Source organism: Parasteatoda tepidariorum, chromosome 12 (assembly GCF_982258835.1).
Source record: "Parasteatoda tepidariorum strain Cologne lab strain chromosome 12, Ptep-v5.0, whole genome shotgun sequence".
Classification (NCBI taxonomy): domain Eukaryota; kingdom Metazoa; phylum Arthropoda; class Arachnida; order Araneae; family Theridiidae; genus Parasteatoda; species Parasteatoda tepidariorum.
Genome location: NC_141766.1, coordinates 22,898,257 through 22,914,607, shown reverse-complemented (window position 1 = coordinate 22,914,607; position 16,351 = coordinate 22,898,257). Strand labels below are relative to the sequence as shown.

Here is a 16,351-nt window from a genome sequence, read left to right as displayed (position 1 = left end):
CAAAATGATATGTAGATCCAAGCGAGGTTAATGTATAATTTATGTTTTTGGTAAAATTTTTTTAATGGGCAATGTTTTGCCTTTCAGCTCTAGAAAATCTCATCCTGGTGTTGTTATACATTTAAGTGACAATCCTGTTGATCCTAATAAAGTAAATATCTTTTTTACATTTACTTAAATGTTTCTGCAACAAATTTAAAATTTATTTAATTTGATTATTTTGTAAATTTTAATTATTTTTATTTTCTATTAAGTGAAAAGAATTTTAGAATTATTTTTTATCTTTAGATTATTAATTGAAAGATTAAAAGTTGTCGTTTGTAAATCTTTACAAATTAAGAATAATACGTAATTTATAAGGATATTTACAAAAGTTTGTTTTGGGTAAAGACTGATGAAAAATTTCTCATTTTTATTAGTTTCAACCAAAAGTTATTTGCGAAGTCACCTTTGAGACTCAAAGATATGTTTTTAAATTAACATTATTTGTTGAATGTTTATTAATACTTAAAAGGCAACAAAAAATTTGGTTTTTGAAATAAAGAAATGAAGTCAATAAATCGATATTAATAAAATGGAAAGATTTAATTAGCCATTAAAGAAGTTTAAACTATGAAAATCCTTGAACAAGCAATTTTTTTCATAAAAACTAACTTTGTTTAATGAGACAGTAAGCTGTATTATCTAGGGAACTTATGGAAAAGCAATTTTGCATTATGAATGATTTACATATTGAATTATGTGTACAAATGTAAATGTTTTATGTGTACAAATATGTTTTAATGAGTTTCTCCTCTCCATCAACATAAAGTCTGGATGAAACATACATATTCCTGTTTCAGTAGTAATTTATATCTGTCATCTGGTCTGTTTTTTAACTGAATTATTGTATTCTTTTTTCCAGTTGTTAATAGGATATGAAAGTGGAACAGTTGTTTTGTGGGATTTGAAAAACAAAGCTGCAGATTGTAGATTTCAAAGCAACGAGGTATGTTTTGTTGAAATCTTTCATTCTTATTTGATTCTACTCAATCTTTATAAGTGTTCAAGACAAGTAGATGTAGATTTTAATAAAAACAAATTTTTTATGGAAATATTTTTTTTCTAAATTACAAATTTCAACTCACGAAGTTCTAGTTAAAAAAAAAAAAAAACACATCTTTTTCTAGGTCTTTCTTACCAAATAAATTTCAGTTGAAACTTTAAGATAGTAAAAATTATAAAAAATTTTGATGTCAATTTTTAGCCAAACTTACATATCAGAAAATATAATTTGATTTTTAAATTAGCATTTTCAATGATGTTGCTTTTGTTGAATTTTTCTATGATAAGTTTGGTTCAATAAAGCTTTGCTTTTAATGAACATGTTCACTCAAAATTCATCAAATGAAAGCATACTCCATCATATGTTTTCATAATATAGATGTGAGGGCATGCAGTGGATATTAACAGAAAATTTGAAGACATTTATGGTGATATTATGAATTTTCAAAATACACTGAAATGATAGTTCCATTAGTCTTTCATAATAAATGCTGAACTTGTATCTTCCCTGAGATTTTTTGAATAGGCTTTTGATTTGGCAGGATTCTGAATTAAATTACTCAGTGTAAATATGACTTATTCAAGCTTGATTAGACATGAAAATTCCAAACATATGTGAAAGGAAAGCTAAAATGTCAATGTAAAAGCGAACATTGGCTCAATGTGCAATGGAATATTGCTTTATTTTTTGAACTCACCTCATATTTCAGGAAGTAATGAGTTATATATCATCTACAGAAGTTAGTTTGCCTTAAAGTCTTTTTTGTTTTAAATTTTAATTTCGGTATACTTACAAAAATGAATTTAAAAAAAACTGATTATAAAACACAATATTATTCTCATATTACAATTTTTTTTGTCTTATTCATCATTAACCTATTCCTTGTCTTTAGTATTTTTAGCTTTGTTTACAAATACTTTAGTTTTGCTTACATATACTTTTCTTCCGTTTTTTTAGTGATTAAAATTTAGTTTTTTTTATTAAAAATCTTAACTGGATTACTGTTAAAAGTTTTGGACATCGGTGATATGGTGGGAAAGCATTGATGCTATTTTCATTGCATTTTACAGCTTGTGTGCTAGTAAAACTGTGTCTAATATTAGCTCAAAGTTTCTATTTTTGGTTCATAAAATATCTAGGTTTTTTTTCATAATTTATATTTTTTCTGATTACTAACAGTAACCGCAAAAGCAGACTTGTTTGGTTGTGCCCCAACATAAGTTTCTTCAAGTCATTATTTAATTTTTGTAGACTACAAATTTTTTCTCTGAACTAAAGATGGGTTTTAAGAACTAATAGAGTGATTTTTTTTCAATATAAACATTTCACTACTTTTGAAATATAAATTTGTTTTTTAGATTATTTAGATATGTTCTCTTAATTTTCTTTGCTGCTAGTTAAACGTTTTCATCCTTTCTGATTTAATATAAATTTCTATTGTTAGTCTTTGAAAAGTGCTTCATGGCACCATGAAGGAAGACAATTCATGTGCAGCTATTCTGATGGTAGTATTAAGACATGGAATATAAAAAATTCTTCCAAACCAGAATCTGTAATGTTTCCTCATGGTAAGTTATTTTTGTATTACATCTGAAAGATTAAAATATCAAAAAGTTTATTTTTTATTTATCAGTAAAAAAAAGTTCTTTTATTGATCAGTTAAGGTTGTACAAATGAAATGCCTCTAAATTTAATCTAGTTTTGAGTGTTGATTAAATAAAAATCTAGATTATTCATTGCAAATCTGTAATTGTAGACAACACACAAATTTTTTTGGCAAATATGCATGGAAAAGTATTTATTCATTTTTTTTGTTGTATTCTTAGATCCTGGGCTTTTCTCATGGGGAGGGATTGAGATAAAAACAAATTTTTTCAGTAGTTCACAAAATTTCACATTTTAAGATAACTATAAAAAAAAAAACTTTAAGTGTTGATTTAGTCAAGCTTAGATATAAAAGAATATAATTGGATTTTTAAATTAGTTTTTTTTTGTAATGACGCATTTATTAAACATTTCTTTGATAAACTCAATTCAATTAGACTATGCTACTTGAACAAAAGAATTGACAAAAAAAAGTTATTAAAAATATTTCTTCCATTTGCTGAATGTATGTAGAATGATAATTTTTAAAAAATTTTCTTACCTTATTTTTAATTTAACTGAACTTAAATCATTAATAACTTGTGAATTTTTTTATTTGTTTGAAATATTAGGGGGGACATTTTTGAGATTATTGAGGAGGACTTGTCTTCATCATCCCCTACTCTAGTGACACTCATGCCTTAGATAAAACTTATATTTAGGATTAACCTTATTCACTAATTTTATTATGTTTCTTATTCACCCTTATGTTCTTTAAGTATTCAAGCATTTAGTTCAGTTATAACACTTTGTTGGAAACAAATGATTTGAGTTAGTTTTTTTTTCAAGGTGCTTTTTTCCATTAATCATATTTTCATGTTCTCCCTGAACAGATCACCACCAACCTCCAAGACACAAACATATGTTAAAAATTTTATTAGGTGATTTCAAAATACTTATGAAATATTTCGAAAACAAAAACAACTTAATATAATCTATGGGATCAAATCATGATAAGTATTAGGTGGACCGGAAAGTAATGTCGTCTCGGTGCATTAAATATTCATTAGTCTTAAAAAACAATTGATTTTTTAAAGATCTATTTCAATTCCTTTTCAATCCGGCATTGAAAAGTTGTTGCTAATGAGGGTGAATACATTACTGATTAAAAATAAAATCTTGATAATAAATATCAAATGCACCAAAACGGCATTACTTTCCGGTTAACCTAATACATGATCAGTTCATGATAAGTAAATTTTTAATTCATTGTCTGAGTCAAATGAATAGCTACAGTGTTAATTAAAACTTATTTGAATTTAGATCTTTATTGTTAATAAGATTGTATTAAATTGCATTATTATTAAAAATGGGGTTCTGCAGTTTGGAAACAGCTTTTTTGTTGCATGCTCTTACTACATTTTTGACACAATGAGCAAAAAGGTGTACTTTGTTTTCTGATTTCTATTGTCACATTATTTTAACATAATTTTATTTTACATGAAACTTTATGCAATTTTTCAACAAGTATAATTTATTTCAGCTAAATCTGTTAAAGAGGGAAATCCAGAAAGTTGCCAGCAAATCAGTAAAGTTGAATGGAAAACTGCTCGTGGGAGGTAAGACTGCATGATTTAAAAATCATTACAATCCTAAACTTGAAACATTCTTAAACTTGGAAGCTTTAATATGTTTATTAAAGATTTCAAGTTTGAGCAAGTATTTCCTATTTTATTTGCTTATTAATATCTGTGATAGTATTTAATGAGTTGTTTTACCTAATGTTTATAATAGTTTTATTAGGGTTCACAAATATTTTTAGATGAGGGCTACAGAAATATATTGCATTTCTGCAGTCACAACAAATTCAGCTTTTATGTGCAACTCATTTTTTTTCATTGTAATAAAAACAATACCAGATTTGCATATAAATTGAAAAAATATGTATTTTTTAATAATAAAAATTATAAAATTGTATATTGCTCATTTAATAAGGTTAAATTATAGCACTTTATAACTTTTTCTTAGAATTTTTTTTTACTGTTCATAAGTTTTTTATATCTTTAATTTCTAAATAAATCCTTGAACCGTATTTGTTTAGAACATGTTTTGGTGAAATAAATTTTCTTTTAAATTATCAAAATGTAAAAAAGTTTCTTAAATAATCTTTTGTATTTTGGAATTGTAATGTTATAATTTCAGTGGACTTCCAAATTTGTTAAAAGAAGTTTGAAAGACATTTAAAATTTTCTTATGCTAATTATGTCCTTTGCCAAATATTTTTTTGGTTTGAAGATAGGGTATATTGTAATCATTAGAGGGCTGTAGGTTGTTCTTCTCTAAGTTACTTCATTCACTCTCATTAAGTTGCTTATAGTTTACTTCAATTTGATTTCTCTTTTGTACTAATTTTTTTAAAATAAATCTGGTTAGAGTGTGTAACTACACAATATTCAGCATCTTGTTTTGGCTTATTTAAAATCAAATAGATATTATGTTGCAGTTATGTTTTTCTTGTAGTTGTATTTTTCTCTCCTGTGTATTTCAATTCTTTGCAGTTGTAAAAATATTTATTAAGGAGAAAATGTATAAATAAAATTCTAAAATTGACAGTTTTTTATTGATTATAGAATTTTTCCTAACAAGGCTAATTCCAGCAATATTTCTACGAATGTTCCATTTCATTCAAACTTGTTTAATTTTAGCTTCTTTAAACTTGAAACCTACAAAAGAAAAAAAGAGATTAAGCTGGCAATATTTTAGTGATGAGAGACTTTTACAGTGGAAACAACATTATTTTGCTCTATTTTTCTTTTTTTAAATCAAAAAAGAATTTTACATTGATGAATAATATTAAGAAAAATTTTGTGCAATTTAAAATAAACTGAATGATTTCTTTTTTAGACAAATACTATATATTCATTTTACATTTTTATTAAAATGTAAAGATATTCTTAACAAAATTTATTAAATTGAAGAATATCAGTATACATCATGATTATTTGAACTGATGATGCTAATTAGGGTGTTATAGGTGTATCTAATTTTCTGCAGTGGATTATTTTAATTTTGATCAATGAGAACAACAATAATTAACTGACAATCAACCAGTTTACTATTGCCGGGCTAATACACACAGCCATGTTAAGCTTACACATTGTGACGTTAATTATCATTTATTTATATGTTTATTAAATAATACATGTTCGTTCTTTGTTTATCTTTAGACTTACTTTCTGGAGGAAAAAAACATTCTCTGAACTTGCAGGTATTCTGAGGATTCCAGATCTTGAACTTACCTCTATATATCGCTACTTATTGTTTTTAACAAGTTATTTGCTGTGATCAATTTACTAGCATATTTTTTTTTTGACTCTGTGCCATTTTGCATATCTGGAAAGCTAAGTTTGAATTGGATTTTCTCTTCTGGCTACTTTTTTATCATTGAAAATTGCTTTGAATATTTACAAAGGTGCTTGTCTTAATAAGAAAAAAGGATTTACCATCAGTCTGTGCCAGTTTCAACATTGAGGACATGCTGTTTCCTTTCGTGAAGCTTTGTTAGTTTGGCATCTACTGCCATTTTGTTAAGAGAGATAATTGCTGTTCTGATTTGATTTAGAATTTGGGTGTCTATTATTGATCTTTTTAACTTCAGTCATTTCATTTCATATATTTCAGTTTTTTTATGATTTGTATTCATTATTGCAAAGATTCTACTGTTTACATTTACGTAGGGTATCAGTGAATTTTAAACATTGTACATACAGTTTTACAGCTAAACAAGGTGACAAAATTATTTTCCCACTTCAAAATATAACTGATTTTTTTATCTTCATTTTTCCTGTATTCCTTGACCAACCTGCATATGAAAATAATTATTCTTCATTTTTATAAAGTATGGAGTGAAGGATTAATTTTAGAATGAAACTTGCTTTGTTCTGTTTTAGCCATTATTTTATAATTGATTATGAAATGCCTAATTTTCTGGTATGTGTCTTCACTTCTTGTTAGGAATAAAAATTTAATATAACTTCAGATCTTTATGATATACTCTATTAAACTTTGTTCTATGTCAAAAAGTGTTTTATATTAGGTTAGCAACTCAAATTTTCTTGTATATTTTGTCAAAAAATTTTCACTCTTTGATTTCTTTGTTTTTATAAGAAATTATACTTACTTCCAAAATCATTTATCACATTAGTAAGCTGACTTAACTAAAGAAACAATGAATTGTTGGAATCTTTATTCTGTGTCCTATAAATTTGAGTGTAATGCTACCAAGTGTGAAAGTAGCAAGTCCGGTTGTTTTTTAATAAGTTAGTCATAGTTTTTATATGCCTTTTGAATATTAATAGGTAGTCATTGCATTAAATTGCTTTCTCAACAATGTTTTGTTATTGAAAATATTTTTATTTTAAATACTTATTTATTTAATTTTTTTTCTAGTGATTCATTTATTGCTTTTTCTGGTGGTATGCCATTAGACCAAGGAAATTTGAATCCATGTGTTACAGTTATTCATGGGAAAACAACAACAGTTTTGGAGATGGAACACAGCATAATAGACTTTGTAATGCTGTGTGAAACTCCTTGGCCAAGTGGTATGATTCTTACTTTTGTATGTTTGGTTTTTATCTTATTTTATTTCCCTACACTGAATATTCTAATTTTGTATTATTGTTCTAGACTATCAAGATCCATATGCCATTGTTGTTTTACTCTATAATGATCTTGTTGTCATAGATCTAACAAGCTCAGGGTAGGTTTCAGTTAAAACTACTTTTTGGTGTGTTTTGATTTATGAGGTTACTATGTTTTTTAATGTATTATCATTTTTATCAAAATATTTAATTTTTTAGTATTTTTTTAATTAAATTCAGAGTTATTTTGTTTTATTAAAGTCATAGAATGCTACTGATATTTTTGATATAAGTGCTCCTTTAGTTGATTTTTATTATGGATGAAACACGGCTTCATTATATTGATTACTTTTTGTTTTTATTTCTCTCTGAAAAGGAATATTTTAGTCCTGTTTTCTTACTGTAGATTATTGTTTAACTTTGTTTCTACTGAAAGTACTTTGTTTAACTATTGGTATAACTTTGTTTAACTTTATTTAATTATTTTTACAAATTGGTTCAATGTAGTATACTGAAAGAATGATAAAGTTGCAACCAATGTGTTTCTTATTATTTAATTATTGAAATACATCTGTGGTTTTTTTAATGAACTAATATTGGTTTTATAGTTTTAAGCAAAATAGAATTAAAATTTTTTTTAACTAATGATATTATGGTTTTTAAATGAACTGATAATGTGTTTTTTAAAAAGCAATGGGAGATTTTGATATATCAAATTCTTGACTAACTAAATTGATTAACCTGATAAAAACTACATTTAAAAGGGTTAAGCATAAAGTGAAACTAGGGAATAACTTTTCTGAAGAATTCTATACAGATAGAGGATTGTGAGAGGATGACACTTTGTTATGTCTACTGCTCAGCTTGGGCTCAGAAAAAAGTATCTGGTCTCATAGCTAGAGGAACCATTTACGAGAAGACTTTACAAAACTCTACATTTGCTGATGACATCGCCTTAAAGGTAGATAATGGAAATCTTTTACAGAGGGATTCAATTTATTAGAAATTGAGGCTGATAAATTGGTCTTAGAAATAAACAAAGAATAAAGCAAAATTCATCGAGGTTTCACATGCTGCACCTAATCCTCAGTAATTTACTAGAAGCCATTTACTATTACACCCAGCCATTTACTAGATGAAGAATTACATTTTTGAAAGAATTTCACAGTTCAAATATCTTGGGACCTTCATTTATACTAACAATAGCTTGACTGTCGAGATAAACAACAGGCATACCATATCAAATAAATGCAAAGATCAACTTAAATCTTGATTCTTAAGTTTAGAAATAAAAATTAGCATATATAAAGAGCTGATTAAATCTATTCTGCTTTATTGGAGTAAATGCTCGGCAACAACCAAGTTACTTTAAAATAAATTATTGACCTTTGAAGGGAAAAATCATGAAAAGAATATTTGGTGCAGTCCATGAAAATAATAGCTGGAAATTTACCAAAAATACATACAACTTAATATTGTTCAAGTCATAAAATGCAATACACTATGATGAATTGGCCATCTTTTCCGGTCTGATAATACAAATCATTTAAGAAAGCTCACTTTTACTAATCTTATGGGAAACAGAAAAAGTGGAAAACCACCAATTAGGTGGCTTGACTCGGTCTAAATGGACTTTCCCATAGTAATTAAAGGAAACTGGAAGAGCCTTGCTGTAAGTGGGGAGCAGATGGCAAAGACTACTTAAGACAGCCTTGACCTGTAACAGGCTATAGTGCCTAGAAAGAAGAATATTAGTTTTTATTTTTGTGTAAATTAATAATTGATGTTAATTCATGATCATGATATAATGGAAAACAATTTTCATAAGAAAAAAATTATACTTTATCAGGGTTTATTATAATTTTAAATTAATTTATCTTCTTAGGTATCCATGCTATCAAAATCCCTACCCTATGGACTTACATGAATCACCTGTCACAAGTTGCACATATCTTGCTGATTGCCCAAATGATCTTATACCTGCTCTCTATTCAACTGGCTCAAAAGGAAAGAAGAATCAGAGCTTTTCAGAGAAGGTAACTATAAATTTAAAATTGTGGAATAATAAAATATTTTACATTATTGTTATTTGTTTATTCGTCTAAATATATTTAAACGAATTTGAATAATTATGCTAAAAAATTCAATAATGTTTTGGATAATTTCAGAGGTACAAAATTTTAACTCAACTGATAAAATTCAGAACAAAAAATGATTCAAATTTGAATGTATTATAGTGAAACCTGTCAAGTTGACCACCCTTGTAAGTTGGGCACCTGCATAAGTTGACCTCAATTATCAAGAACGGAATTTTTCCTATGTAATATAAAGAAGCAAAACCTTTGTAGCTTGACCACCTGTCTATCTTGTATGTTGACCACTGAAATAAGTCAATTTTGTCTAGGAGTATTATGAAATTCTATTCTAAAACCCTCATAAGTTGACCAGAAAAAAAAATTCAGAACACTTTCTGTCATTTTTGCAATGTATGTTAAACTTTCACTTGTTTGGTGAAATAGTGTAAAAAGCTAATCTAAACTATTTTGTGAGTTGACCATCAGGGGAAACTGTAAGGGGTTAGCTTTTAACCATTTCTTTCATCTGTTCATTGAAAACAGGTGTGTTAGTTGAGAAGTTGCTCTTCCAGTTGCAATAGTGAGCATTTGAATAAATGAATGCTCTGAAATATGCTTTGATCCTTTATTTATGGTCTTTGATCTTTAAGTGTAGTAAATAAATTTTAAAGTGTTCAAATAATTTTATTTTGTTAAAGTTTTCAAATTACATGTTTTCGTGTTCTGATATTTTAAGAAATTATATTTATTAAACACTTCACATGCATAAATAACGAAATAATTTTTTTAAAAGAAATTAGTTAAATATTAGAATTATATGTATCAAATTGAAGTTCATTCGAAAATTTTTAAGTCAAGTAAAAAATATATATATATATAGCAACATGATATAGAAAACGAAAAAGTAAACAATGACCCACCCCCTCTATAAGTTGACCACTTGTGGTGCATTGTTTCAGTGGTCAACTTAAACAAGTGGTCAACTTACACAAGTTTTACTGTATTCTGTTATTAGCATTAGTATTAGAACTATTGTTTGAAGCGAAATAGTGTGTGAATAAATGTACAATTTATGAAATATTTTTGCTTTATAGTGAAATAGTTTTATATATTTGGAGTACTTAAACTAAAAAAATTTACTATTAAAAGAAAATTCTTATTCCATGCTGACATAGTTGCAAATAGATTTTAAATCAAAATTTTTGTACTTATAACAGTAGTGAATGTAAACAATGTTCTCATATTACTGTTTCTGTTATAATTTTTTTTATTAAAAAAGTTTTATTTTTGTTTTCCTTCCTGGAAACTTGGATGATTGTTTTTGATTATGTTTTAAAATGTTATGAATGATTTTTTTTATTCTCTATTTTTTATTAAAATCCACTTTATGCTCTTAGTAATAATTGGAAATAAAGAAGCTGATATGGATTCTGCTAAATTCTTCAATCTTCGTCAGAAAATATTGTTTCTATTTGATTATACATTATAGTTATTGTTTTCTTATTTATTTTAATCATCTGTTGGAAAACTAACTTGCCTCACTTTCTTTTTTTATTTTTTTCCCTGTGCCCTGGCAAGTGCATTAGATAATTTCCCCCCTGGATCAATCTTACCACATATAAAGCTAATTTAATATACATTTTACTAAGATACTATGTAGTTTTTATTTTAAAGATTTTTATTGTGCCTTGCTTAAAATGCTTTAAATGTATTTTAAATACATATTTATAAGGTCTCAAACTTTTCCTTTTCTTTTTTAATACCTGATCCAAGAATTTCCTTGTCTTCTAGATTGGGTTTAAATTTACGAGACTACAGAGTTGAACATTGGTAGTCGCAAACTCAAAATTAGGTCCGGTGTTTATTGACGCTTATAAAATAAAATAAAATATTTTTGAAGATTTTATTTTAGTGAGGACAAATCTTTATATTTTGTTTTAATTTTAATATGAATTTTTATATAATCCATCTAATTGTAAATGTCTTCTACTAATCAGAATGAAATATATTTTCACCTCATACACATGCAGCACATCTTACCATTATTTTGTTAATTTGTTATGGAAAGCTTTTGTTATTTTAGCTTTACAATCAAAGATTTGAATCAAAGTCTCTGTTTTACACCCCTTTTTAAGTTGCTAAGGCTGTTGCCTACTTTTTTTTAGCTACAATTAAATCAAAATTAAAGTGTTGGATAAAGATATCAGTTTTGAATTTAAAGCAGAAGTGTATAAGCTGCAGACATAAGTGAGAAAACTCTAAATATGATTTCAAAACTATTCAAAGTTCATTTTAATTTCCAGGCAAATAGTCTTAAAGTTTTTTTTTGAAAATAAAATAATTAATTCTACCATTCTTTTGTAGGAATATGTAAAAATACTTATAAGTTCATAAATGTACAAAACTACAAAAACTGTCATGAGGTTTCATGTTTACAGGATTGGTAGTTGTCCTGATATTTTTACTTTTCCTGGTAAAAAAAATATTTTTTCCTTATTTGTCCTGATTTTTAGCCTTGTATCCTGATATATCTGACTTTTGTTTCTGTTTAGATCATCTTATTTTCTAAGAATACGAATGCAGATTTTAGAAAATCGATTTGAATAACTACAGAATTAGATTTTTATTCCAAATTTTTTTTATTTTAATTAATAATTCTAGTAAAAATTGCAAAACTCGATAGTTCAAACTTAGAGACCTTTTATTAGACATGGTTTAGGTATGGTACATTACCCACAGATTTAATTGTTTAAACCTTTTGGAGAGTTTATTCATTCTATTAGAAAACTTAATTGACAATTTTATATTATAAATTGTTTATGGTGATGAATTCAAGCATCATAAATATTTGCTAAACATATTTATAGCAAATGTAGTAACAAATCTTTTTTGGTAAACTTTGGTAGCTTCAAACTAATTGATTAGTTTCTTTCATCCAATTTAAAAAATTATCTATTCCAATCAACAATCCAGTAATGTACAAAAATGTTAAGGGCATATTCATTGTGTTTTTATTTTAAAATTAGTGAAACACTACTTTAAAATTATTTGATTAAGAAAAATCTTGAACTCAGTTGCAATTTTTAATTATATATTGGTGTGTGAGATTATTAACTAATTGATACTGATTATTTTATTAATGCAACAGAACTATACAAATTTTTCATACATTGATTTAAAACTTTTATGATTTGTTAGGTAGTGATAAAACTATACTTGAATCTGTTAAAACTTTCTGTTCAAAATCAAAGAAATTCAGAAATATAGTAATTCTGAATTTTAAAATAGAATATTTTATTATTTTTGTGCCGTAAATCCCTACTTAAGTGAAACAAATTATACATTTTTAGTTTGCTTTTTTTGATAGAAGTTTTGGTATCTATATACTGTTCCAAAAATATCCTAATTTCTTTTTAAAAAGGCTGTCCTTTTTTTTCTTTGGGCCACTACAATGCTTGATTTTAATTTTGAAAACTATTAACTTTTCAGGAATGGCCCATTGATGGTGGGGGATGGGGAATGTCTACCCAAAGTTATCCTGAAGTCATCATTACTGGGTATGAAATTTTTTATTTGTGAATCTCCTAGAAATTTACTTATGTGTAATAAAATGTAACTTCTTATTTTTCTCTTTATAGTCATGCTGATGGATCTTTAAAATTTTGGGATGCATCATCTGGTAAATTTTTTTTCCAGTTCTTTGAAAACAACTATTTTATTTTGTGCATTTTTTTAAAATTTTATCAAGTGCCTGTACATTTTGTGTTTATAATTATAAAATTTACATAAAGCAGAATTGTAATAATTTTAGGTTAAAACTGATGTTAGTGTTTTTCTATTAGTTTTGATATTAAATATATCTCAGTAAAGTTTTAGTAGTTTGTAGCTTTTCTAGAAATATCTTTTTATTGTTGTTGTGTTTTTTTCATTAGAAATTCACTTAAAAGACTTTACCATTTCTGCTCTTTTTAATATAATAAATAATATTATGACACTATAAACTTCAATATAAGTCTGGCTGTAAACTTTTCTAATGAGCATACTATGGGATGTTCACAAGATGAAATACCTTAACAAGATTTTTAGTTGTCTTGGTGTTCTTGCTAAAGTATATTGTGTTCTTATTTATCCTGAGTTTTAGCTTTTTGTTTAGATATTCTTGATATTACTGTCAGTTCAGGTAGAGGTAATCTAATTTTCTTCTTTACAAATGCCAACTTTAACCCTGGATTCATAAACATTCATCTCACAGACTTAAAAATAAATAAATTGTGTTTATTTTCATTTTAAATTAATCAAGTTTCAGATTTAAAGTTTTTTTTTGTGTTTTTATTTCCAATGTGTTCTTTATGAATCTAGGGCTATTACAAACTATTTGAAAAAGATGAAAGATTTGAATATTTGATCCAGCAACTAGTTATTTGAATTAATAATGCTAGAAAGATCACTAAATTCGATAGTTCAAACTTAAGAAATTTCCTTTAATTATGTGCATGGTTCAGGCTTATCACCTCACCCGCAGGATTTATAATTTTAAACATTTTGGAAATTTAGTAATTTTATAAAAAGGAAACTTGCTTAGCAATTTTACATTATCAAATTTTTATGGTGAGGAATTCGAATTCATGAACTAATTTATTATTTTCAGGAAATAAAGTAGTAAATCTTGGATGGTGGATTTTTATAATTTAACAATTATTCATTTTTCTCTTTCATCTGATTTTAAAAAAGATTGATTTCAATCAACAGTACAGTAATTACTTAGATTTTTGTATAAATGAATTGAAAGATTGTCCACTAATTTACTTTTGTACACAAAATGTTTAGCAGATTAACTGTGATTTCATTTTGAGATTTTTAAATCTCTATTTAAGATTATACGATTTAAGAAATTTTGAACTTGATTACAAGTTTTAATTAAGTAATGAAAAATGTTGTATAAAATGGACTATGTATAAGACAGTATTAACTAATTGATATTGGTTATTTTTTAACTCAAATTTTTTTCCTTCACTATATTGACCTCAAACTACATGAGTTGTTCAGTGAAAATGTTTAAACTTTTTGTTTTAAATGAGTTATTCTGAAATTAAAAATAGTACATTATATTATTATTCTGTAATAAAATTTGCCTTTTTTATATATACGTAGAGTAAATTTATTGAATTGTCACATGCCTTTTTAAAATTAGTCTGGTATTTGTATACTTTTCGAAAAAGTTCCTGATTTTTTTTAAAACATCTGAAATTTTTTCTTTTGCCTCTGGGAGGCCTGCCTAAGCTCTGAGAAAATTGAAATATAAATTATTTTGTTTTATATGCCAGACATCTTGTTTGATAGAGGTTTAAAAATATAAAATGCTGGTGAGCATAGAAATTTTCCCTTGCCTGCCCAAACATTTTTTAGATTCTTTTTCAGGAATTTTAATGCTTATAAAATGATTGAAATAGTTTTTATTGTTTACACAGAAAAGTTAAAAAAATAGGAAGGCTACATAGATACTAGAAAAAAAAACACTGCAAATTGATAACTCCAAAATGTGATTATTTACTTTGATTATGTGATTATTTAAATGGGTAATTGAGATTCACACATTGTAATCATTGTATTAAAAAAAAATCAAGATTTTGGAAAACTCTGTAGCAACAACTGCAAAAAAAAAAAAAAAAAAAAAAAAAAAACGAAAATAGTTAAGACCATCGTAATTTACAATGAACATCACAAATTTTGCATGTCAAGTGATTAAATTTATATGTTGTAATAATATTTCATGAAGAATTTTAAAAGCTGTGTAACAATCCATGGCAATAATTGCCAACGAAGGTGATTAATGAGATCACATGAATTTTTAATGCCATTATCACAAATCTAGCTTGTCAAAAGTTATTATTAAAATGGCCATTTCTGAATTTTTGTGTTGTATTAATTATGAACTAAAAATATCCAGATTTCAAAAACCATGTTAAAATCTATTGCAATTAGTGATAAAAAAATCAGATGGATGCAGGTCAAAAGTAATTGAGTGTGTCAAAAAATTTACACTTTGTAATATTGTATTAAAAAATTAATATTTTAAAATTCACAAAGATTTTCCGTGGAAAACTGTGAGGTATAAAAAATATGCATCTTTTAGAAAAAGAGTGAATCATATAATTTGCCTTTTTTATTATCTTCTTGTTTAAAAGATTTTTTTGGTATTATAAATATCTGATGGATTTAAAAATAGAATTTATTAAAAACGTATAATAATTCTGTGATTTATTTTACAAATCTTGGTTTTATGTCTTAAATGAAGACCTGTTTAATGTTCCACCTTCCTTTTAGTGTTCCGCAAAAGTATAAATTCTCAGTGGCCTGAAATTTACAATAATTTTTACATGTACAGTATGCTAAAAAAGTGAACTACCCTGAATAATCTTCAATCTAATAATCAGATCTTCACACTCTAACACTCATTCTTAATGGTTCAAGAGGGTAATCTCAAGTATACTAATTAATAATGGCAATTTTGCTATAATTGAACTTTTTGTGTACTTCGCCATATCTCAAGATTTTTTTAAGGGAATTGAAGCATTTTTGCACACAGTTATTAAAGTCATTTATCTAAAGATAATTCCATGCAAAAAATAAATCTTAATAAATATTTATTTTTTATTAATTTTAATAATAGTCGAAAATATTTTAAATTGTAAGGTATATATTTTTTTACATCATTTTAAAGTATGCAATTTTACATGACAAAATACAAAATTTGAGTGAAATCGGTTGAATAGTTGGTGAGAAATTGAATTCTAAATAGCTGACAATTTCTCAGGAACTATTCAACTGATTTTGCTCAAATTTTGTGTTTTGCAATGTTAAATTCTGTTTTTTAAAACGGTGCAAAAAATTTTATACCTTACATTTCAAAATTTTTTAACCAATCTTAAATAAAAAATAAAAAATAATAATTGTTTACTAAAAGTTATTTTTTACATTTTTTGCTTGAGTTATAGCAAAATATG

At 26.0% G+C, this 16,351-nt stretch overlaps 1 protein-coding gene across 2 annotated transcripts in view; it reads left to right on the top strand.

The window, feature by feature from the left end:
* The window catches only part of LOC107442618 (syntaxin-binding protein 5), a 68,628-nt gene that overhangs the window by 10,111 nt on the left and 42,166 nt on the right, over positions 1-16,351 (top strand). For both annotated transcript variants that reach the window (XM_016056227.5, XM_016056228.5), the window contains exons 6-14: positions 88-151; positions 905-988; positions 2,490-2,613; positions 4,173-4,248; positions 7,079-7,233; positions 7,319-7,391; positions 9,158-9,308; positions 12,837-12,904; positions 12,986-13,026. In XM_016056227.5, the coding sequence (XP_015911713.1) occupies positions 88-151; positions 905-988; positions 2,490-2,613; positions 4,173-4,248; positions 7,079-7,233; positions 7,319-7,391; positions 9,158-9,308; positions 12,837-12,904; positions 12,986-13,026 (836 nt within the window). The remainder of the gene's footprint in view (positions 1-87; positions 152-904; positions 989-2,489; positions 2,614-4,172; positions 4,249-7,078; positions 7,234-7,318; positions 7,392-9,157; positions 9,309-12,836; positions 12,905-12,985; positions 13,027-16,351) is intronic.